The following is a 16,090-nucleotide window of genomic DNA, read 5'->3' on the forward strand; positions in this document are numbered from 1 at the left end:
GAAAAAAGTTGGTAAATGATTATTTTCCTGGGATGAGTTGGGCTATTAATTCATATTTTGGGAGGAACTGAATTACATATCTATTCAAAACTGCCCGACACAGAAGTTGATCAGTTAAAATTTCCTGCAAGGGGAATATTCATTAAAATCTTGGGTAGATTGTTTGTCACCCAGTGATATTAAAGTGCTTATGCAAACAGGCCACCACAGCAGATTGGGGATCTGGCGTAAAAGTCTGCTGAGCTTTTTCATGCAACCCCAAGGAGTATTGTCTTTAATGGTCTCATGTTAGTGCAATAGTTTATGCACTCACCTATTTGGATCCGGGTTAGGTTGTACCTTTCTAGGTAAAGGAAGCAATAGAGCAGCAAACTTTTTTAATTTGTTTGTTTTGTTGCAATACAGACTGTTTTTTCGTCACCTCTGTTCTCCTTAGGAAATGAGAAAAGAGGCAAATACAGCAGGATCAAATAAGCAGAAACAATATATAGTGTGTTCTGAGTCAAATGACAATGATGTGGCATCACAGCTTAACCAGGTGTGATTACATTGACCAAAGTCAGGCCAATCTAGTCTCCCAATGAAACAAAAGCATTAAAGGATGTAAGTGACATCTATTGTCATTCTGCCTACTGCAGGTTACCCTCTGCATGCTCCTGAGGCTTACTTCCCATACTTCAGAAAACACAATGTGACTACTATCATCCGTCTTAACAAGAAGATCTACGACGCCAAACGCTTCACTGATGCAGGCTTCAGCCACTACGACCTTTTCTTCCCAGATGGCACCACACCCAACGACATCATCGCACGGCGCTTTCTGCACATCTGTGAGAATACAGATGGTGCTGTGGCCGTCCACTGCAAGGGTATGTCCTGTCCTCTATCTGGTTCTGATGGTGTAGATGTTAATTAATATTATTAATAATTCAGTGTCCAACCTAAACCCCCCCTGGTCAGTGGCTCACAGTTTTACTGGCTCATGGCTTTTTATTAACTTGTTTAAAACAACAACAACAACGACAACAAAAAACCTTTAACACAGTATTTTATATTATTTCACTTTCAATCTGAAAAAGTATTATTAATACCTTGAAATAAATATGATGTAATACACCCCATGCCCCCCTTTAGACTTACCCCTGTTTGCTGCAGGTAAGGCTATATGTAATATAGGATAGCTGGCATCAGCCTTGAGCAGGCAGGATGAATAGTTGCAGCCCTAATATTTACATTTTGGAGCAAGTGAGGGGATTTTTCCAAATCCCTAGACCCTTCAGGCAGGCTTTAGAAGTTTAACGGAAGTGACCAGTCTATTGTCATTTAGCATGTGGTACTTATCTGCAGTTGGTGCAGTGAGTTAGTGGTGTTCATCCACAGAGTTTGTGATAGAAACAAACAAGAAGGCTGTTTGAAGTCTACTTTAATACTTCTCTGCTGACTCACTGGTTCACTTCTTTGTCTTTCTGTCAGCTGGTCTGGGCAGGACGGGAACTCTAATTGGCTGTTACCTGATGAAACATTACCGCTTCACAGCAGGTGAGGCCATCGCATGGATACGGATCTGCAGACCGGGCTCTGTGATTGGACCCCAGCAGAACTTCTTAGAGGAGTAGGTCTCTCATTATTTGTTTGATTGTATCTCTGCCTTTCATTTTTGTGAGTGTTTTCATCTTTCAGAAAGAACAACAAACAAATTCTTAAGATGTAAAGATAAACAGTATTCAGTTGTATGATGCATCAAACTAACTTGCTTCCAAAATTTACTCATATTTTGTCCACAAACATCTATAGTTTTGGTAAGTTTACATATACTCACTGTGGGCATTAATGCTACTGAAATTCTGGGCTTTTAATTGTTTTTTTTGTAGCTGCTCTTTTTGCAGGGTGGAATGATTATATAGTCATACATCGTATTTAAAACAAACAAAAAAAAAGATTGGGGGCACAGGTTTTAACCATCTAGCTGTTGAGTTCGGCTGAAGCTGAATAATTTTGAGGTAGTTGTTGTTCTTCTTCCTCTTCATTATATCCTCTTTATGCAGTGCACCAGTACCACTGGCAGGAAAACAGCCCCAGAGCATGATGCATGAGCAGCACCATGCTTGACAGTTGGTAGAGTGTTCTTACGTTTGAAACACTCACCTTTACTCCTCCAAACATATCTCCTGTCATTTTGGCTAAACAGCTCAGGCATTTTCTCATCTGACCATAAAACATTTCTCTAGAAGGCATTTGGCTTGTCCATGTGCGCAGCTGCAAATTGCAGTCAAGCTTAAATGTGTTCATTTTGAAGTAAGTGCCCCGGTCGGCGCCCTCCAAGTCCATCCTGAAGCAATACTCACTTCACTGTGGATAGGGACACTGTGTTTAACTTGGTGTTCCACCAGTTTCCTGTCATCTGAGGGTGAGAGCTTGGCTCGTTGTCCAGACCTTGGCAAAGTGTCGGCCAATCCAAATAAGTTGTACTTTTGTACAATTCTTGGAAGTAATGCTCTTGGGAAGTATGGTTCTTTAGAAAGTGGTCCGGAAAAATATCTTCCCAACTTGTGTAAATCTACAATTCTCCTTCTCAGGTGATCCTGTCCTTGTGATATTTCTTGGTAGTAGCAGGACCTGGTGATCTTGTTCATGTTTCACAAAGATGAAATTAGAATTGAATATCACTCCCAGGTTACTGACAGCTGATTTTGCATAAACTGATAAAGGAAAAATGAAGGACTTGATGCTTGGATGCAGTTTATCTAAATGAGTTTTTTTTTTTTTTTTAATTGCACACATCCATTCCCTAATATAAGATAAGACAGTTTCAGCAGTGTCACCACTTACAATGTCATTTTACCATAATAAGCACAGCCTCAGTGCTGTGAACCTGAATGTTTTTTTTTTTCAGTTGCATGATGCAACTATAAAAGGTAACTTTGAGATGGGTCAGTAATTGTTGTGGTCAGAGGGATCAAGACCATATTTTTTGATGATGGTTGTACAGAGGCTGTCTTTAAGTATTCTGTGACACTGCCAGTGGAGAGAGAACTGTTAATTATTGAAAGTAACCAAAGGCCTGTGACATCTAAAACTTCCTAAAGAAATTTTGGAGGAGCCTCTATGTATTATTTTGATTCTGTGTGCATTAAAGAAAATCCAAAATAAATTCAAACTTGTGCACCAAAATTATAATACAGTAGTAATACAGTCATAAAAGATGTCTGTATTATTCCACCATCCAAAAATACCTTGCCATCCATGCATGTGATTTGTGAAAGTAAAGCTCTGACCACCACTGTATCTACTACATAAGTGCAGTGTAAAAAAAAGAAATAAACAAAAAAACTTAACTATCGTTTGGTGTAATGCCAGTTTGTACCACAAGATGGTGCAACAAGTTAATGTCACATTCATTCTGCCCTGTCTACATGAATGATCATGGGTTACGGGTATTCTAGTAAATGTGAGAAGCACATGAAAGTAAATGGAAGGTGTGATACTCATGACCACCAGCACTGACTCCCAGAAAGAAACCAAAAGAAGTGAAACAGAAAATATTGTGATAGTAATATCATTGTTTTTTCAAGAAACCTTCTGATAGGGCAGTCGACTTTTAAATTTAGTTTTTAGAAGATTTAACTGGTGACTTCTATATATTCAGTTTTATGTTTTGGTGACTGTTGAAAATAAAGTTAATTTTATAGTGCCTCAAAATAGCCTCATCTTGTATTCATCCTGCATCTGAAACAGTGCAGAAACTACTTTAATGTGTGACCATCCAGTTTTGCTCTTAAAACCTGTAATCAGATTACCAAGTTACTGCAGGCTAGTATAGAGCAGCTCAGTTTGTTTTGTCATTAGGCCAGTTTCTGTGAACACATGTTTGAACGTGGTGAAGATTTCAATCAGCACATAGTGGTTTGAGTCTGAGCTTTGCAGCTACTCAACAAACAGCTGAAATTTTTAACTGCTTAAGTTTTTTAATTGGTGATCTATCACTTCAAAAACAATGTTTTATCCAGTGTGACAAATTAATGTTTTGTTGGGATATAGTAGTTTGCAGTTCAGGGTCCTGTTGTCTGTAAGTTAGTTAAAACAAGGCTCAGTTTGTCCTAGTTATATTGATCCTGTTTATTTGGTTCTTCAATCCAATAAGCCTTCAAACCCACAAGAGATTTAAGATTAACCAAATAGGTTTAAGGTTTTGTTGCTATATTAATCAGTCAAACAACAGCTTCAAAGAGCAAAAAGATCCAGGGTCTGGCTGACAACAACTTGATCCGACAAAAACATTAATCCAAATAAGTTTTTTATTTGCATGAGACAAAATTTAAGCAACTGTGAAGCAGGATCTTTAAGGAAAACCAGTTGTAGCATTAATAGTGATGTGTGTTTGCATTAACAGGAAGCAGGCAGCGCTGTGGTCACTCGGAGACAATCAGCATTCCCAAAAAGCCAAGCAGGAGGAGAGGGCTATGCCTCATCTCATCACCAGTATGGAGGAGCTCACATTAAACCCTACACACATCAACACAAACCCTAACGGCAACTTGTCCAGATCGCAGAGCTCCGACCAACTACATGAGGTAGGACACACACACAGAACAGGCACATTGAAGAAGCTTTGTGTATGTGACCTGAAATTGTCCTTACCCTCAAACTTCAGCATTCATAATCATAATCAAAACACATTATGTGATCTTTATCAAAAAAAAGTCTTGTTTCTTCTTTGTGTTTCTTATCACATTACAATATTTCAAAGAAGTGAATTTTCTGTGAGGTAATTCAACAAACTCCCAAAATATTGCACAATTAAACATTGAAAGCTGACCCGCTTTTATTTAAGTGTATTGAGCTTTAAAGATTGAACTGGTGTTTAGTTTTTGCATGACTATTTAGTCTTAGGCTTTTCTTGGTGATAGGATTAAGTTGGAAACAGGAGCTTTGTCTTTGACTAATGATCGGTCAGGATCAGCTATTTGTTGATGGTTCACTTTTAATCACAGGTATTAGGCACTCATTGATATTCTTTACTTGCCGTTAGTTTTTCTTTTACATCATTATGATTATTCTGTCATTATTATTATTGTTAATAGCATCATTTATTTATTTATTGTGAGTTTATTCTTATTGTGAAGTGCAACATGTCAGCTGTCATACGGTATTTTTGTTTTATGTTTCAGGGTGACCAAACAGACGGTGGGCTGGGCCTGACTCAGGGAGACAAACTGAGAGCCTTAAAGAGCCGACGCTTCCCCCGTCCAGCCACTACTAGTGCCCTGAGGTACTAAAAGCTAACCAAATCAGTACCACCCATTACAGCTGAAACTTTTCAGTGGGAAAAATGTGATCTCTTCAAACTCAGCTGACTGCACATTTCCCCAACTTATAAGCGGTACATTTGCATAATGGTTGAAACTAGCAACACTGACTAACTAATGGGCTGTGAGGTCAGTCTGATGACATGATTTTAAGTCACGAGGAAGGAGGAGAAAGAGAGAGGACTGCTCACTTGTTGTTATTCATGAGAAATATTTTTAGTTCAGTGCCAAGCAATTTTTCAGGATTGGGAGTCCTTCCTGCAATCAGAACACACACTTAGGGCCGTCCGAAAAAAGCCTGCCGTGCAGCGATGATATTTTTGTGAGAGGGTCCCCAAAAGTTGATTCTGTTCATCTAGACGTAGCGTTTTCAGTGGGAGAAACGTTTCGTCACTCATCCAAGTGACTCAGCTGACTGAGGGTTTCCCCAAGCTTATAAACAGTACATTTGCATAATGACTGAGACTAGCACCACTGAGGGAACAATGGGCTGGGAGGTCAGTTCCTTGATCATATGCAAATTCTCAGTAGCATGGGAAGAAGAGCCTTCAGTTGCTCTGCTCCCAGGCAGATTATAACCTTGAAATCGGTTCAAGTGTGCATATTGAATGTGCACTTATTGTTTATTTTGTCTTGTTTTTAAGTGTTCTTCGTGCTGTCTTTCTTCTGTTATGTTTTTTACTCTTATTGTGAAGTGTCCTTGGGTGTCTTGTAAGGTGCTTTTAAATAAAATGTATTATTATAATTATGTGTAGACACAACCCTGGTTCAGCCTTTGAGTTAGGTGTGTTAATTTACGCTTAAACGATTCATAGTTCATCTTTTTCTAGAGCTTGTGACAACTACAACCACTTTGGGCGATATGAAGCAGGAGTGGCCAAAATAATCATTACATACACGAAGTGGGAGGAACCTGAGTTAAACTTTCTCAGCTTTCACACAAGCAATTGAAGTGACTACCAGTGAAAGCAAAGGATATTGTTGACTGAGATATGAGGGGGTGGTTAACTAGTTAACCAAAGTCTGGAATTTCCACTGGCAATCAAGCATCACCTTAAGGCTGTGTGCACATTGCTTTATATGTGGACAGAACATCAGAGCTCCTGGGATCCTAATGCAGTTCCTGAGATATTAAATTGGTTTCACTTAAAGGAATAAGCTACAAGAGACTGTTGCACTGCAGTAACTCACAGGCTCTTTTCGGGTGGCCCTAAGTGTGCGTGTTCTGATTGGAGGAAGCGCTCCGAATCCCGAAAAACTGCTTGGCACTGAACTAAAAGGATTTCTTATAAACCAGGACAAGTGAACCCTCCTCTATCTTTCTCCTCCTTCTTCTTCCCCTGCTCCCCCTGCTGAAAGGTGGCAGGCTGATTTTTCAGGCACTGGCATGTAGTCTGTCTTGTCTTAAGTTTTGTTCGGAGCCTGCATTGACAAAGATGTCATTTTTCAGAGTGGAGGAGATAAATGTGCACAGTAGATCAGCCTCACAGCCACTCAGGTACAATTCCTCACAGCCAAACATATTACAGATTTCCTCAGAGCACACGAGAACATAGGAATCGTGACTTTTGATCACCGTCTCTGTGTCCAGACTGTCAATGGGCGCCACTTCCCCACTCAAGTCCACCAATTACCCGACATCCTCCAATTCTGCTGCAGCCAAGAGGATCGGGAAGAGTCCATCATCAACAATGTCAAACATCAGGAGGTCAGTGATCCCAAAGACCTCCTTTATCACACCCATCTCACCTACATCACATCACCTCCTTTATAACCTACTGCTTTTCATCTTAACTCACTACTCGCCTCCTTTCTTGCTCTGTAGCACTAACACACTACCTGTAGTACCTGTCAGAAGTACTAGTGGCTGTAGCTGAAGTGGTAGAGCAGGTCACCTACTAATTGGAGAGTTAGTGGTTCAGTCCCATCTGCTCCAGTCTGCATGCAAGATACTAACCCATGCAACACCAGATTTCTTTAAGGCACTTGATCAACAACTCTTAGGGTTGTCTGATGCAGTGAAGTATGAATGTGTGTGAATGTTAGATAGAAAGTGTGTGTGAATGGGTGATTGAGGGAAGTTGCGAAAAGAGTGCCCTGAGTAGAAATGCGCTATACAAGAACAAGTCCATTTACCATTTAGTAAAAGTACTTGGCTGATTTTCAACTTGTGTTTTAACAATGGCTGATTGAACCTGATCTGTTTCAGGTTTAAACTGGATTTAAATGGATTTAAGCAAAAGTAACAGGAATCCGGTTTAAACCAGTGTAGTCACCTTTACACTGACTTGAATTCAGATGGAGCAGACGTGTTGCATTATATTAGCTGTATTGTTTGTTGTAATAATTTGTTTGTGTGTTGTTTGCCTGCTGACTTTAGCTCAAATCTGAGCTCTCGATTGGCCAGCTCTCTCAGTGATCTGTACGCTGCTGACACCGAGAAGGACAGGAAGACTCTGTACTCCTCTCTTCCTCCCCCGTCCTCGTCTTCTATCTCTCTAAGCTCCCCGTCATCATCTTTTACTCCACCATCTGTCTCTCGCTATGGTAATGGACCTCGCAGCATACAGCATGAAGTCAACAACAACATCAGTCTATACAGCAGCCCTGCAGTGCCCCCTACAGGAAAAGGTCTGGTTCAACCAGGGCCTCAGGACTTCAGGCCCTACAGGGGCCCTGGGCCCTACAGTGCAACAAAGGGCCCCTCAGGACGCTACCTGAGCCGCTCCATACCTGTAAGTCCTCTGACACAGCAGCAGCTTGGCCCCTCCCTCTGTGTTGCTTGGCTTTCTGTTTTCATGTCACTAACACACTGGATGCGACAGCAGATTTCTTTAAGCCACTTGAGCAGCAACTCTCAGGGCTGCAAAATGAACAGACTTTGATTGGTGAACTTCAGCCATGACATAACCAGGTTAATGACCTGCTACACAAAATAGTTTTGGTCTTTACTGTTTTTACCCTGCATAACCCGCTAAACAGGGTGACTGATTTTTATTTTTTTTTTTAGATGAGTCGCTCAGTTCAATCTCGTAAGGCCCTGGTTTATTTGATTGACAGGTGTACAAATTACCTGTAGTCACAGAATAGCTCCTTTCCATAGTTTTTGTGGATTATTTAGTACTGACTACTCAGTATATCTGTGCATAGTGTATGCATGCTGGCTCAAGAAAGGGCCAAACAACTAAATCTGAGGATGAGTGACATCACAGGGATACATACTTTTACATACAGTCTGCAGGTTTACAACAGCAAAATATGAAAACAGAGTTCAATCTTGTATCTGTGACTTCTGTTTTTTTTTTTTTCTCTTTCTCCCCCCAAGTGTGTTAATAATGTACAGTAGTTGCTCTGGAACATTTTGACTCTCAGCCAGTAAAAACACAGCTTGTTTAATATCTGATGTTTCCAGTGTGTTTCTGATCCATGACCTCTGCTGTTTTCCGTTTCCTTCTCTGGTGTTTCTGATCTGATCTGTGTTCTGACTGGACAGTAACGACAAGAACAAGGGATGAAATGATAAGGTGTCACCACTTCAAAATAGAACCCCATAAAAAGCAACACGGTATAGGATGAGCTGCTGAGACACAGAAGCCTCAAAGCCTGTAAATAACTCAGTAGTCTGTTAACAGATAAGTAATTGACAACCATTCTAATAAATATGTTTATATGCCTTATTGTGTTTTATGTTCTCCTAAAGATTTAATATTTTGTACATATTATTGACAAAGATTTACAATTATTAATACAATATGCAATATTTGCAGGTTGAAAAACACCTTGTCATTAGAACTCTTGTTTTGTTTGTTTGTAATTTTGGGGGTTTATAAGTGGGATGTTAATGATCCTCTCGTTACTTTTTAATATCATGATGAACCTGGTGAATCTCTGTTTTCAAAGATGTTGTTTAGTTAATGGAGGTATGAATCAGTGTATTTCTGTGGCGTTTCGCTCCTTATGTTTCTCTCAGTCATGTTAACGTCACTCACACTAACACAAAGCTGCTGCTGAGCTGAGGAACCTGCTCAGATCTCAATCCCTAAAAAGAGTTAACTTATTGTAACTAAAGTTTGAATATAACACATTTGAGAGGGGGTTGTAGGTGTTACTTGGATATGTTTGTGTGTGAACATGTAGTCGTCAGCGCTTGATGACAAATCCAAATTCAATGATCTAATTTTTTTCAGAGGTTTAACAACTGGATACAGCAGGTAAAATGATCATTGAATCATTGAACATGCCACCAGTTTTCTAAGTAGATATATTTCTAAAGGTGTTCTTGAGATGAAACTCTCACCTGATGTCAGTAACAACACATTCACTCCACACATGCAAAGAAATCCAACTACATATGTCTATGTCCGAGTCTGTGGAGCTTGGAAAGAGAAGTGACTGGACTTTAAGTTTCTTGAAGACGTTTCACCTCTCATCCAAGTAGCTTCTTCAGTTCTAAAACCAAATGGTGGCGAGTCTCAGGTATTTAAAACCTAGTGGGTGTGTCTCTTAAGAGGGTCATTGACCCACTATTGATCATGTCCGTCATCACATGAGCCAAGGTGTCAAAAAGGATGTGGGTTATTATTAGCAGAGGTTTCGGGGGAAACCATTGTGATAGCTCGTCCTATCGTGTAAACTATTGACACCTGATGCAAGATGTGAGTGGGTGTTAAGGCACCTGGGAAAGGATCTCAAAACTACATTGTTGGTGGCAGACAGTTGGGGTCCTAAACCACCCCCTCTGTTCTAGGATGGTCGTTCACAGTGGGCATAAACGGCCCCTTTCACTCCTCTTTCAAACTGTCTGTCTCCTCTGTCCAAAATATGAACATTGGCATCCTTGAAAGAGTGACCTTTAACCTTTAGATGCAAGTGTACAGCTGAGTCTTGTCCTGTCGAAGTGGCTCTTCTATGTTGTGCCATGACTTTGTGAAGTGGCTTAGTTTGTGTTTGGGAGTTTTGTCCTTGGGATGAACCAGTTTTTGTCTGAGGGTGCGGTTGGGTCTGAAGTACATTGGGAGGTCATACTTATGCAAAATTCTCTTGGGTTTCTCTGATAAACCTGCTACATAAGGGATGACCATGTTGTTCTGTTTGTCATTTGACCTTTGTTTTCTGTGCATCTTTCCTGATTTGATGAAAGCCCAGTCGGGATAACCATGTGTTTTAAGAGCTTTCTTTACAGGGGTGTGTTCCTTTTCTTTCCCTTCTGCTTTAGAGGGAATGTTTTCTGCTCTGTGCTGCAGGGTCCTGATTACTCCCAAGTTTGTGATGAGTGGTGTGAGTCAAAAAGTAGATGCTGGTCTGTGTTTGTTGACTTACAGGGAAACCCACACACAGAACTGAAGAAGCTTCTCAGATGAGAGGTGAAACTTCTTCAAGAAACTGTAGATATCCATACATTATGTGTAATAATAAGAAATGATAAAGGAAAAAGTATTGAACTGATTAAGAAAGGGAGGTGCAAACAGGCATGGAAAGTCATGACAGCAGCTGAAATCTGTCAGTAATTAGAAAGCAATCCTACCACTTAGTGCAAACTAATATCAGCTGGTTCAGTGCCAACTGATGGCCTATGAAAAGGTGTCTCATACAAAAGAGTCATACAAGAAACATCTCAAGAGGGGTAAAACATACTGATGGCATTGGCTACATTAGAATTTTTACACTGCTCCAGTGAGTTCCACTGAGCACTGCTGAAGTAGAAAGAACATCATTACACAATAAACTAACCACGACCGGGTGGCCTCTGCAAGATTTCAGACAGAGGAGGGGAAAAAAATTCTGTTGTCAAAGAGCCCTAACATATTCTGGTCAGATGAGACCAAAACTGAACTCTTTGAATGCCATAACACACACCATGTTTGGAGGCCAAAAGCCGCTGCATATCACCCCAAAGACAACAGTGAAGTTTGAAGGTGGGGACATCATGGTGTGGGGCTTTTAAGTATACGGCAGTGGCAGTTTTCATATAATTTGAAGGAAGAATGAGTGGAAAAATGTACCAAGACATTTTTGATAAAAATCTGCTGCCAGGATGATGAAGATGAAACGATGGTGGACATTTCAGCAAGACAGCGATCCCAAGCGCACAGGCAACAAAACTCTGAGCTGGTTTCAGAGAAGAAAATAAAGCTGCTAGAACGGCGCAGCCAGTCAGCTGACATGAATCTGATTTCTAGAATAGAAATGTGACCTCATGAGGTGTGATCACAAACTCCTAAGGCTCTGCACATAAAACACAAGACCTTGTCCCTCCTGTAAAGCGTTTGTTACCTCAGAGCCTGAGTGAACAAGTCATTTAAAACTGGATCCAGGAATTTTAGGGGAAAATGCCAAGTCAGCAGTTTACAAGCTAATTTCCCTAACATGCTGACATGTTAGGGAAATTAAGAACAGTTGAACCAGCAAAAATGAATGTTTTGGAGCAGTGGGAGGTCACAGTGCTGACCTCCTACTTATTGAGTCCTAAGAAGGCTTACTAATCAAGACATTGCCAACTATTAATGAACTGAAACAGTTGTAGGAAATAGCAGGAAATGGCCCAGAATTCCTCCTCATGACTGTGCAAGCACTATAGTCAGCTACAGGAAGCATCTGATGGAGATGCTAACAGAGGTTGTACGAGTTAGTAAATTTAAGGGTTCACTTCGTTTTTTGCAGCATGCACTGTGCGTACAGCTTGGTTTCTGAACGGTTCATAAAATTGCTGCTTAGTCAAGGTATTTGTGAGGGCTTTAGCATACATGTAGGCATACATGGACAATGCAATGCTACTGTGACAGAGACTATATATGTTAGCCACAGCACAGAGAAATGTTGTCATCATATATTTCTGATGAAAAACGTTGTCAATTGTGTAAAATGAGCTTTCGGAATAATGAAAAACTGAGCAGCAGTGTTTGCTGTAAAAATGTGGGCATGTCTGCAGAGGCACAGTGCAAATGGTCTGCAGGGAGCAACACACAAAGACACTGTAGATACAACTCTGTTTAGACACCTGTGTGCTTATTTTAGTTTTACACAATCAGAAAATTCCTATGTCATTCCCAGCTACATTTATGTTGGTGCTTGTGACATGAACCAGCTCCAGAGTACTGTAGAGCTTTTCATGTTTTCAGCTATGACTTTAGAAAGAACTCTGAATTTTCTTGTACAGACTTTTAAGGTGGCCATGATGTTTATGATCAATATAGATTGTAAATATCATGATGAACAACCGTGCATAGGACAAAAGTTTTAGATAAGCCCTGGTTGTTATAGTTGATTTCATGGATGTCAGTTCATCTGGAATTTCCTTTTCCCACATCGTCCTCCCACAGCTCTGTTAAAGCCCCCCACAGGAAATGCAGGGATCACATTTGCCCTAAAGTTAATCACACTGTTTGTTTTCTCTTTCAGTCTCTTCAGTCCGAGTACATCCAGTACTAAAAATACCCGACTGACCTGAAGACATTTTTCTTTTATTTTTTCTCTCCACAACCCGGCTCCTAAATTGGATGTTCAGAGGGAACCTTCAGATGTTTTCTCTGTCAGGACTGAATCTCCTGTGAGGTGATGGCTGCTTGCTCGTCAGACTGTGTAAATGAGCTGTCTGTAAATAAATAGTCCGCACACATGAAGATATATTTACATGGAAAATATATATTTTATATTTGTGACAGAAAGTTGTATTTTTGTTTTAATGATCAGTGTAACTTTTTGGTAAAGTGAGGGATCAGCTGATGACAATTTGCTCTGTCATCATGGTTACAGTATTTCCGTCCGGCTTCTGATAGGTTAAACAGCATATTGTTTGGTTGATGTGACGATCAGCCCTCTTTTTTTGTGTTTGTGTGTCTAATTTAATCTAAAGGAATACCATTATTAATAGCAGAAGAATAAGGGACCCAAAAACAGAATGTCATTAACTAAGCTCAGGGTGTTAAAGTGAGAATGGGTGTGAATGTGTGCGTTGTCTTAAAGAACCAGTTTAGTTTTTTAGCGTCGTGATTGTAAAATGAAACCTCACCTCTCTGAATGAATTTGTCAGACTGAATTAAAAGTTTGGTAACAAGGAACCATTTCCACTTCAGTACAGTTTAGAACAACAAGAAGTTAATTCAAGGCCAGATTTCTGATATTTTGGCTGCCATCTTTTATATACAGTCTAACCAGTAGAGCTGGAAGGGAAACAATTTGAAGGAGATGAACAGTAAATGGAAAATGATTAGCAGGCAGTGAAGCATGTGGTTGTATAGTAATGAGTTTAAGCTGTGGGATCAGGGTTAGTTTTAGCCATGTGGACAGCAGACATGCTCTTTACACTAGAAGCACTTGTTGCTGTGAGTAGCATCAGGAAGCACTTTGTGTTTAACTAACGGTGTCAGTCTGAAAAGGGATTCGTGTGTTTATGTGGCCCGTAGAGTCCTCTTTTTAGGAATGACTGTGATCTTCTGTGTTGTTTTATGTGGAAAATAAGTGTTCTGTATTATTCTAAAGGTTATCGCCACAGGAGCTTTCTCTAGGAAACAGGAAGTTAAACTTACTTTCTCTGCTGGTACGTCCTCCGAGAATGAGCCTCTAGATTAGAACACCTTTTACCTCCGGAAGCCCCCGTGACTTTTTAAAGGTTTATGAAACATAGAACCTTTTCTAGCACCTCAGGATTTTATTTTAATTTAAACCTGCAAAAACCCAAAAGTTGGACTCCTGTGTAAAATGTAAATAAATACAATACAAGGATTTGCAAATGTGGTAAACATTCTTTATTCTCATTATAACACAGAAAACATGTCTGAGAACATGAGCTGAGAAAATGTGCCATTTAAGAAAAATATGAGCAGTGTCAGAAAGAGTGGGACACTTTCACATTTCCCACAGTGCAGCATTCCCTCTGCTTCCAACAGCACTCCTCTCTCCTCTGGGAGAGGAATGTTGTGCCTTTCTTGTCTGACAGAGGGTTGTAGCTGCGCAGCACTGCAAATCATTGCATTGAGTCTTTATTTACATTTCCAGAGTCCTAACAGTGTCTCTGTAATTTGGATTGTGCATAGATTAACAACTTAAGCCACAGACAGGAGTGAGAAGGTGTCATTGCACCATGTCATTTCTATCTGTGTGCAGAGGACTGAACGTGAGACCACATCAGCTGACTAATGTGCTTCACCTTACTGCTGCTTTTAGCCTGCTGTAAAATACAGGTTTCCTGTGTAACTTTCCTGAAGCTTTAAACGCTTGATGACGACATCAGCACAGTGTTGTCTTCCTTTGCACTCATGGTGTGTGTAAGAAATGAGTTTATATGTCATTTGTGGCAGATTCCTGGGTCTTTAACATTATCGTGGGCAAATAAAATCAAATCTCCAGCTACCAACCCAGAGAAATCACTCGTTCTGAAATCTTTATTTGATGGTGATGTCCCTCGGTCACATGATGGTTTAACTAAACTGACGTGAAGTGCCTTAAATATCTCATGGATGAAAGTCACATACAGTTCTGAACAAATTTATGAGACCACCGGTTTTACACGAGAACAAATATTTCAGAAGTTTTTCACAAACTTGTTTAAAACTGAAAATTACTGAATTCCCTGAAGTTTTTATACCCAAACTTGATCCAGGACAGTGGACTGTGAATCGAACGTAACGTCCAACCACTGAAACGAAACTAATTTTTCTGTTTGCAAATGCATATAAATAAGTGTAATTTGGCATCTGGATCAAAAGGTAATTTTATTAATCTCATTTCTAAGAGAGACGTGGGAATAATTATGTGCTTTACTGTTTTCTGCTTTTTTTTTTTTTTTTGTAAAGCAGAAAACGTGAAAAGTCATGGATAACAACATTAATGATATTTTACAACATTAAAAATAAGATTTTCTTTATAGAGCTTGGTCAGAGTTAGGTCGACTGTGACAAAACGTGCACTAGATGGTGGTCTGATACATTTGTTAAGCACTGCAAATATAAGCAATGCACAGAAGGTTTTTATTTTTGCACAACTTGTTGCTGTTATGAAGAAGTGGAAATGGATGTCTGATGTGTATTTAATGTCTTACTCAAGTGTTTTACTGAGGGAACGTTTAAAAAACATTGTAGTTTTTTTGTCTTTTAGCAGAATTTCTGTCTGAGCAATAACAGGAAATAAAACAATTCCTCCAACTCTGAGTTTGTTCTTGATCTGTTGATGCTACCAGAGTGTGGTTTGGAAAAGTCTGGAACAGGACAAGTCCAGGTCAGACCCAAAATCGAACCAGTCTTAAAGCTTCGTTTAACCCTTAAGTTTTGTGGCTCTCTCCCAGTGGAGGTGCATGTCAGATGTTAAGACTCTGAGGTGCCACCTCCTGAGTGCAAAGATGTTTTTCAAGTTCAGGGACAAAAACGTCCTGCAGTGCTCGCACGTGTGCTCCCCCTCTTCTGCACTCGGTCCAAGCAGCGCTTTCACCTGAGCCGTGCCGCTGTGTCTGCAGCTCACCGTGTCCTGTTGTGTGCTGCATTTGAGAATAAACTTTTCTGGACATGACCAACCTGATTCTCTACAACATTAGTTCAAGTGTAAAACACACATGTATACAAACAAAAGCCAAATCCAGCATAGAAGAAGCTGTCCCAAGTCCAAGACTAGTGTGGGATGAACGACCAAAGAAAGGAAAAGTGCAACACAAATAACAGAAGTAATGATTAAGTAAATCAGAGGTCAGATATCTCAGAGCCTGGGGTGGGGGGCTGTCCAGACCTCTGACTTCATCAGGAAAAGGGACTGATTAGTCTGAATCCTCATCAAACTAATCAATACTAAATCACAGA

General features: G+C 40.1%; 1 protein-coding gene across 4 annotated transcripts in view; it reads left to right on the top strand.

The window, feature by feature from the left end:
* Positions 1-15,445, top strand: part of cdc14ab (cell division cycle 14Ab) — a 32,797-nt gene extending 17,352 nt beyond the window's left edge. Inside the window, exons 9-16 of one of the 4 annotated variants that reach the window (XM_080886709.1) lie at positions 639-869; positions 1,474-1,612; positions 4,391-4,571; positions 5,169-5,269; positions 6,757-6,804; positions 6,898-7,014; positions 7,687-8,041; positions 12,705-15,445. In XM_080886709.1, the coding sequence (XP_080742835.1) occupies positions 639-869; positions 1,474-1,612; positions 4,391-4,571; positions 5,169-5,269; positions 6,757-6,804; positions 6,898-7,014; positions 7,687-8,041; positions 12,705-12,734 (1,202 nt within the window). In that variant the 3' untranslated portion in view covers positions 12,735-15,445. The remainder of the gene's footprint in view (positions 1-638; positions 870-1,473; positions 1,613-4,390; positions 4,572-5,168; positions 5,270-6,756; positions 6,805-6,897; positions 7,015-7,686; positions 8,042-12,704) is intronic. The other 3 variants (XM_080886711.1, XM_080886710.1, XM_080886712.1) reach the window with 3 other exon arrangements.
* Positions 15,446-16,090: the final 645 nt, after the last annotated feature.

The sequence above is a fragment of the Rhamphochromis sp. 'chilingali' genome (genome assembly GCF_963969265.1).
Source record: "Rhamphochromis sp. 'chilingali' genome assembly, chromosome: 7".
NCBI lineage: Eukaryota > Metazoa > Chordata > Actinopteri > Cichliformes > Cichlidae > Rhamphochromis > Rhamphochromis sp. 'chilingali'.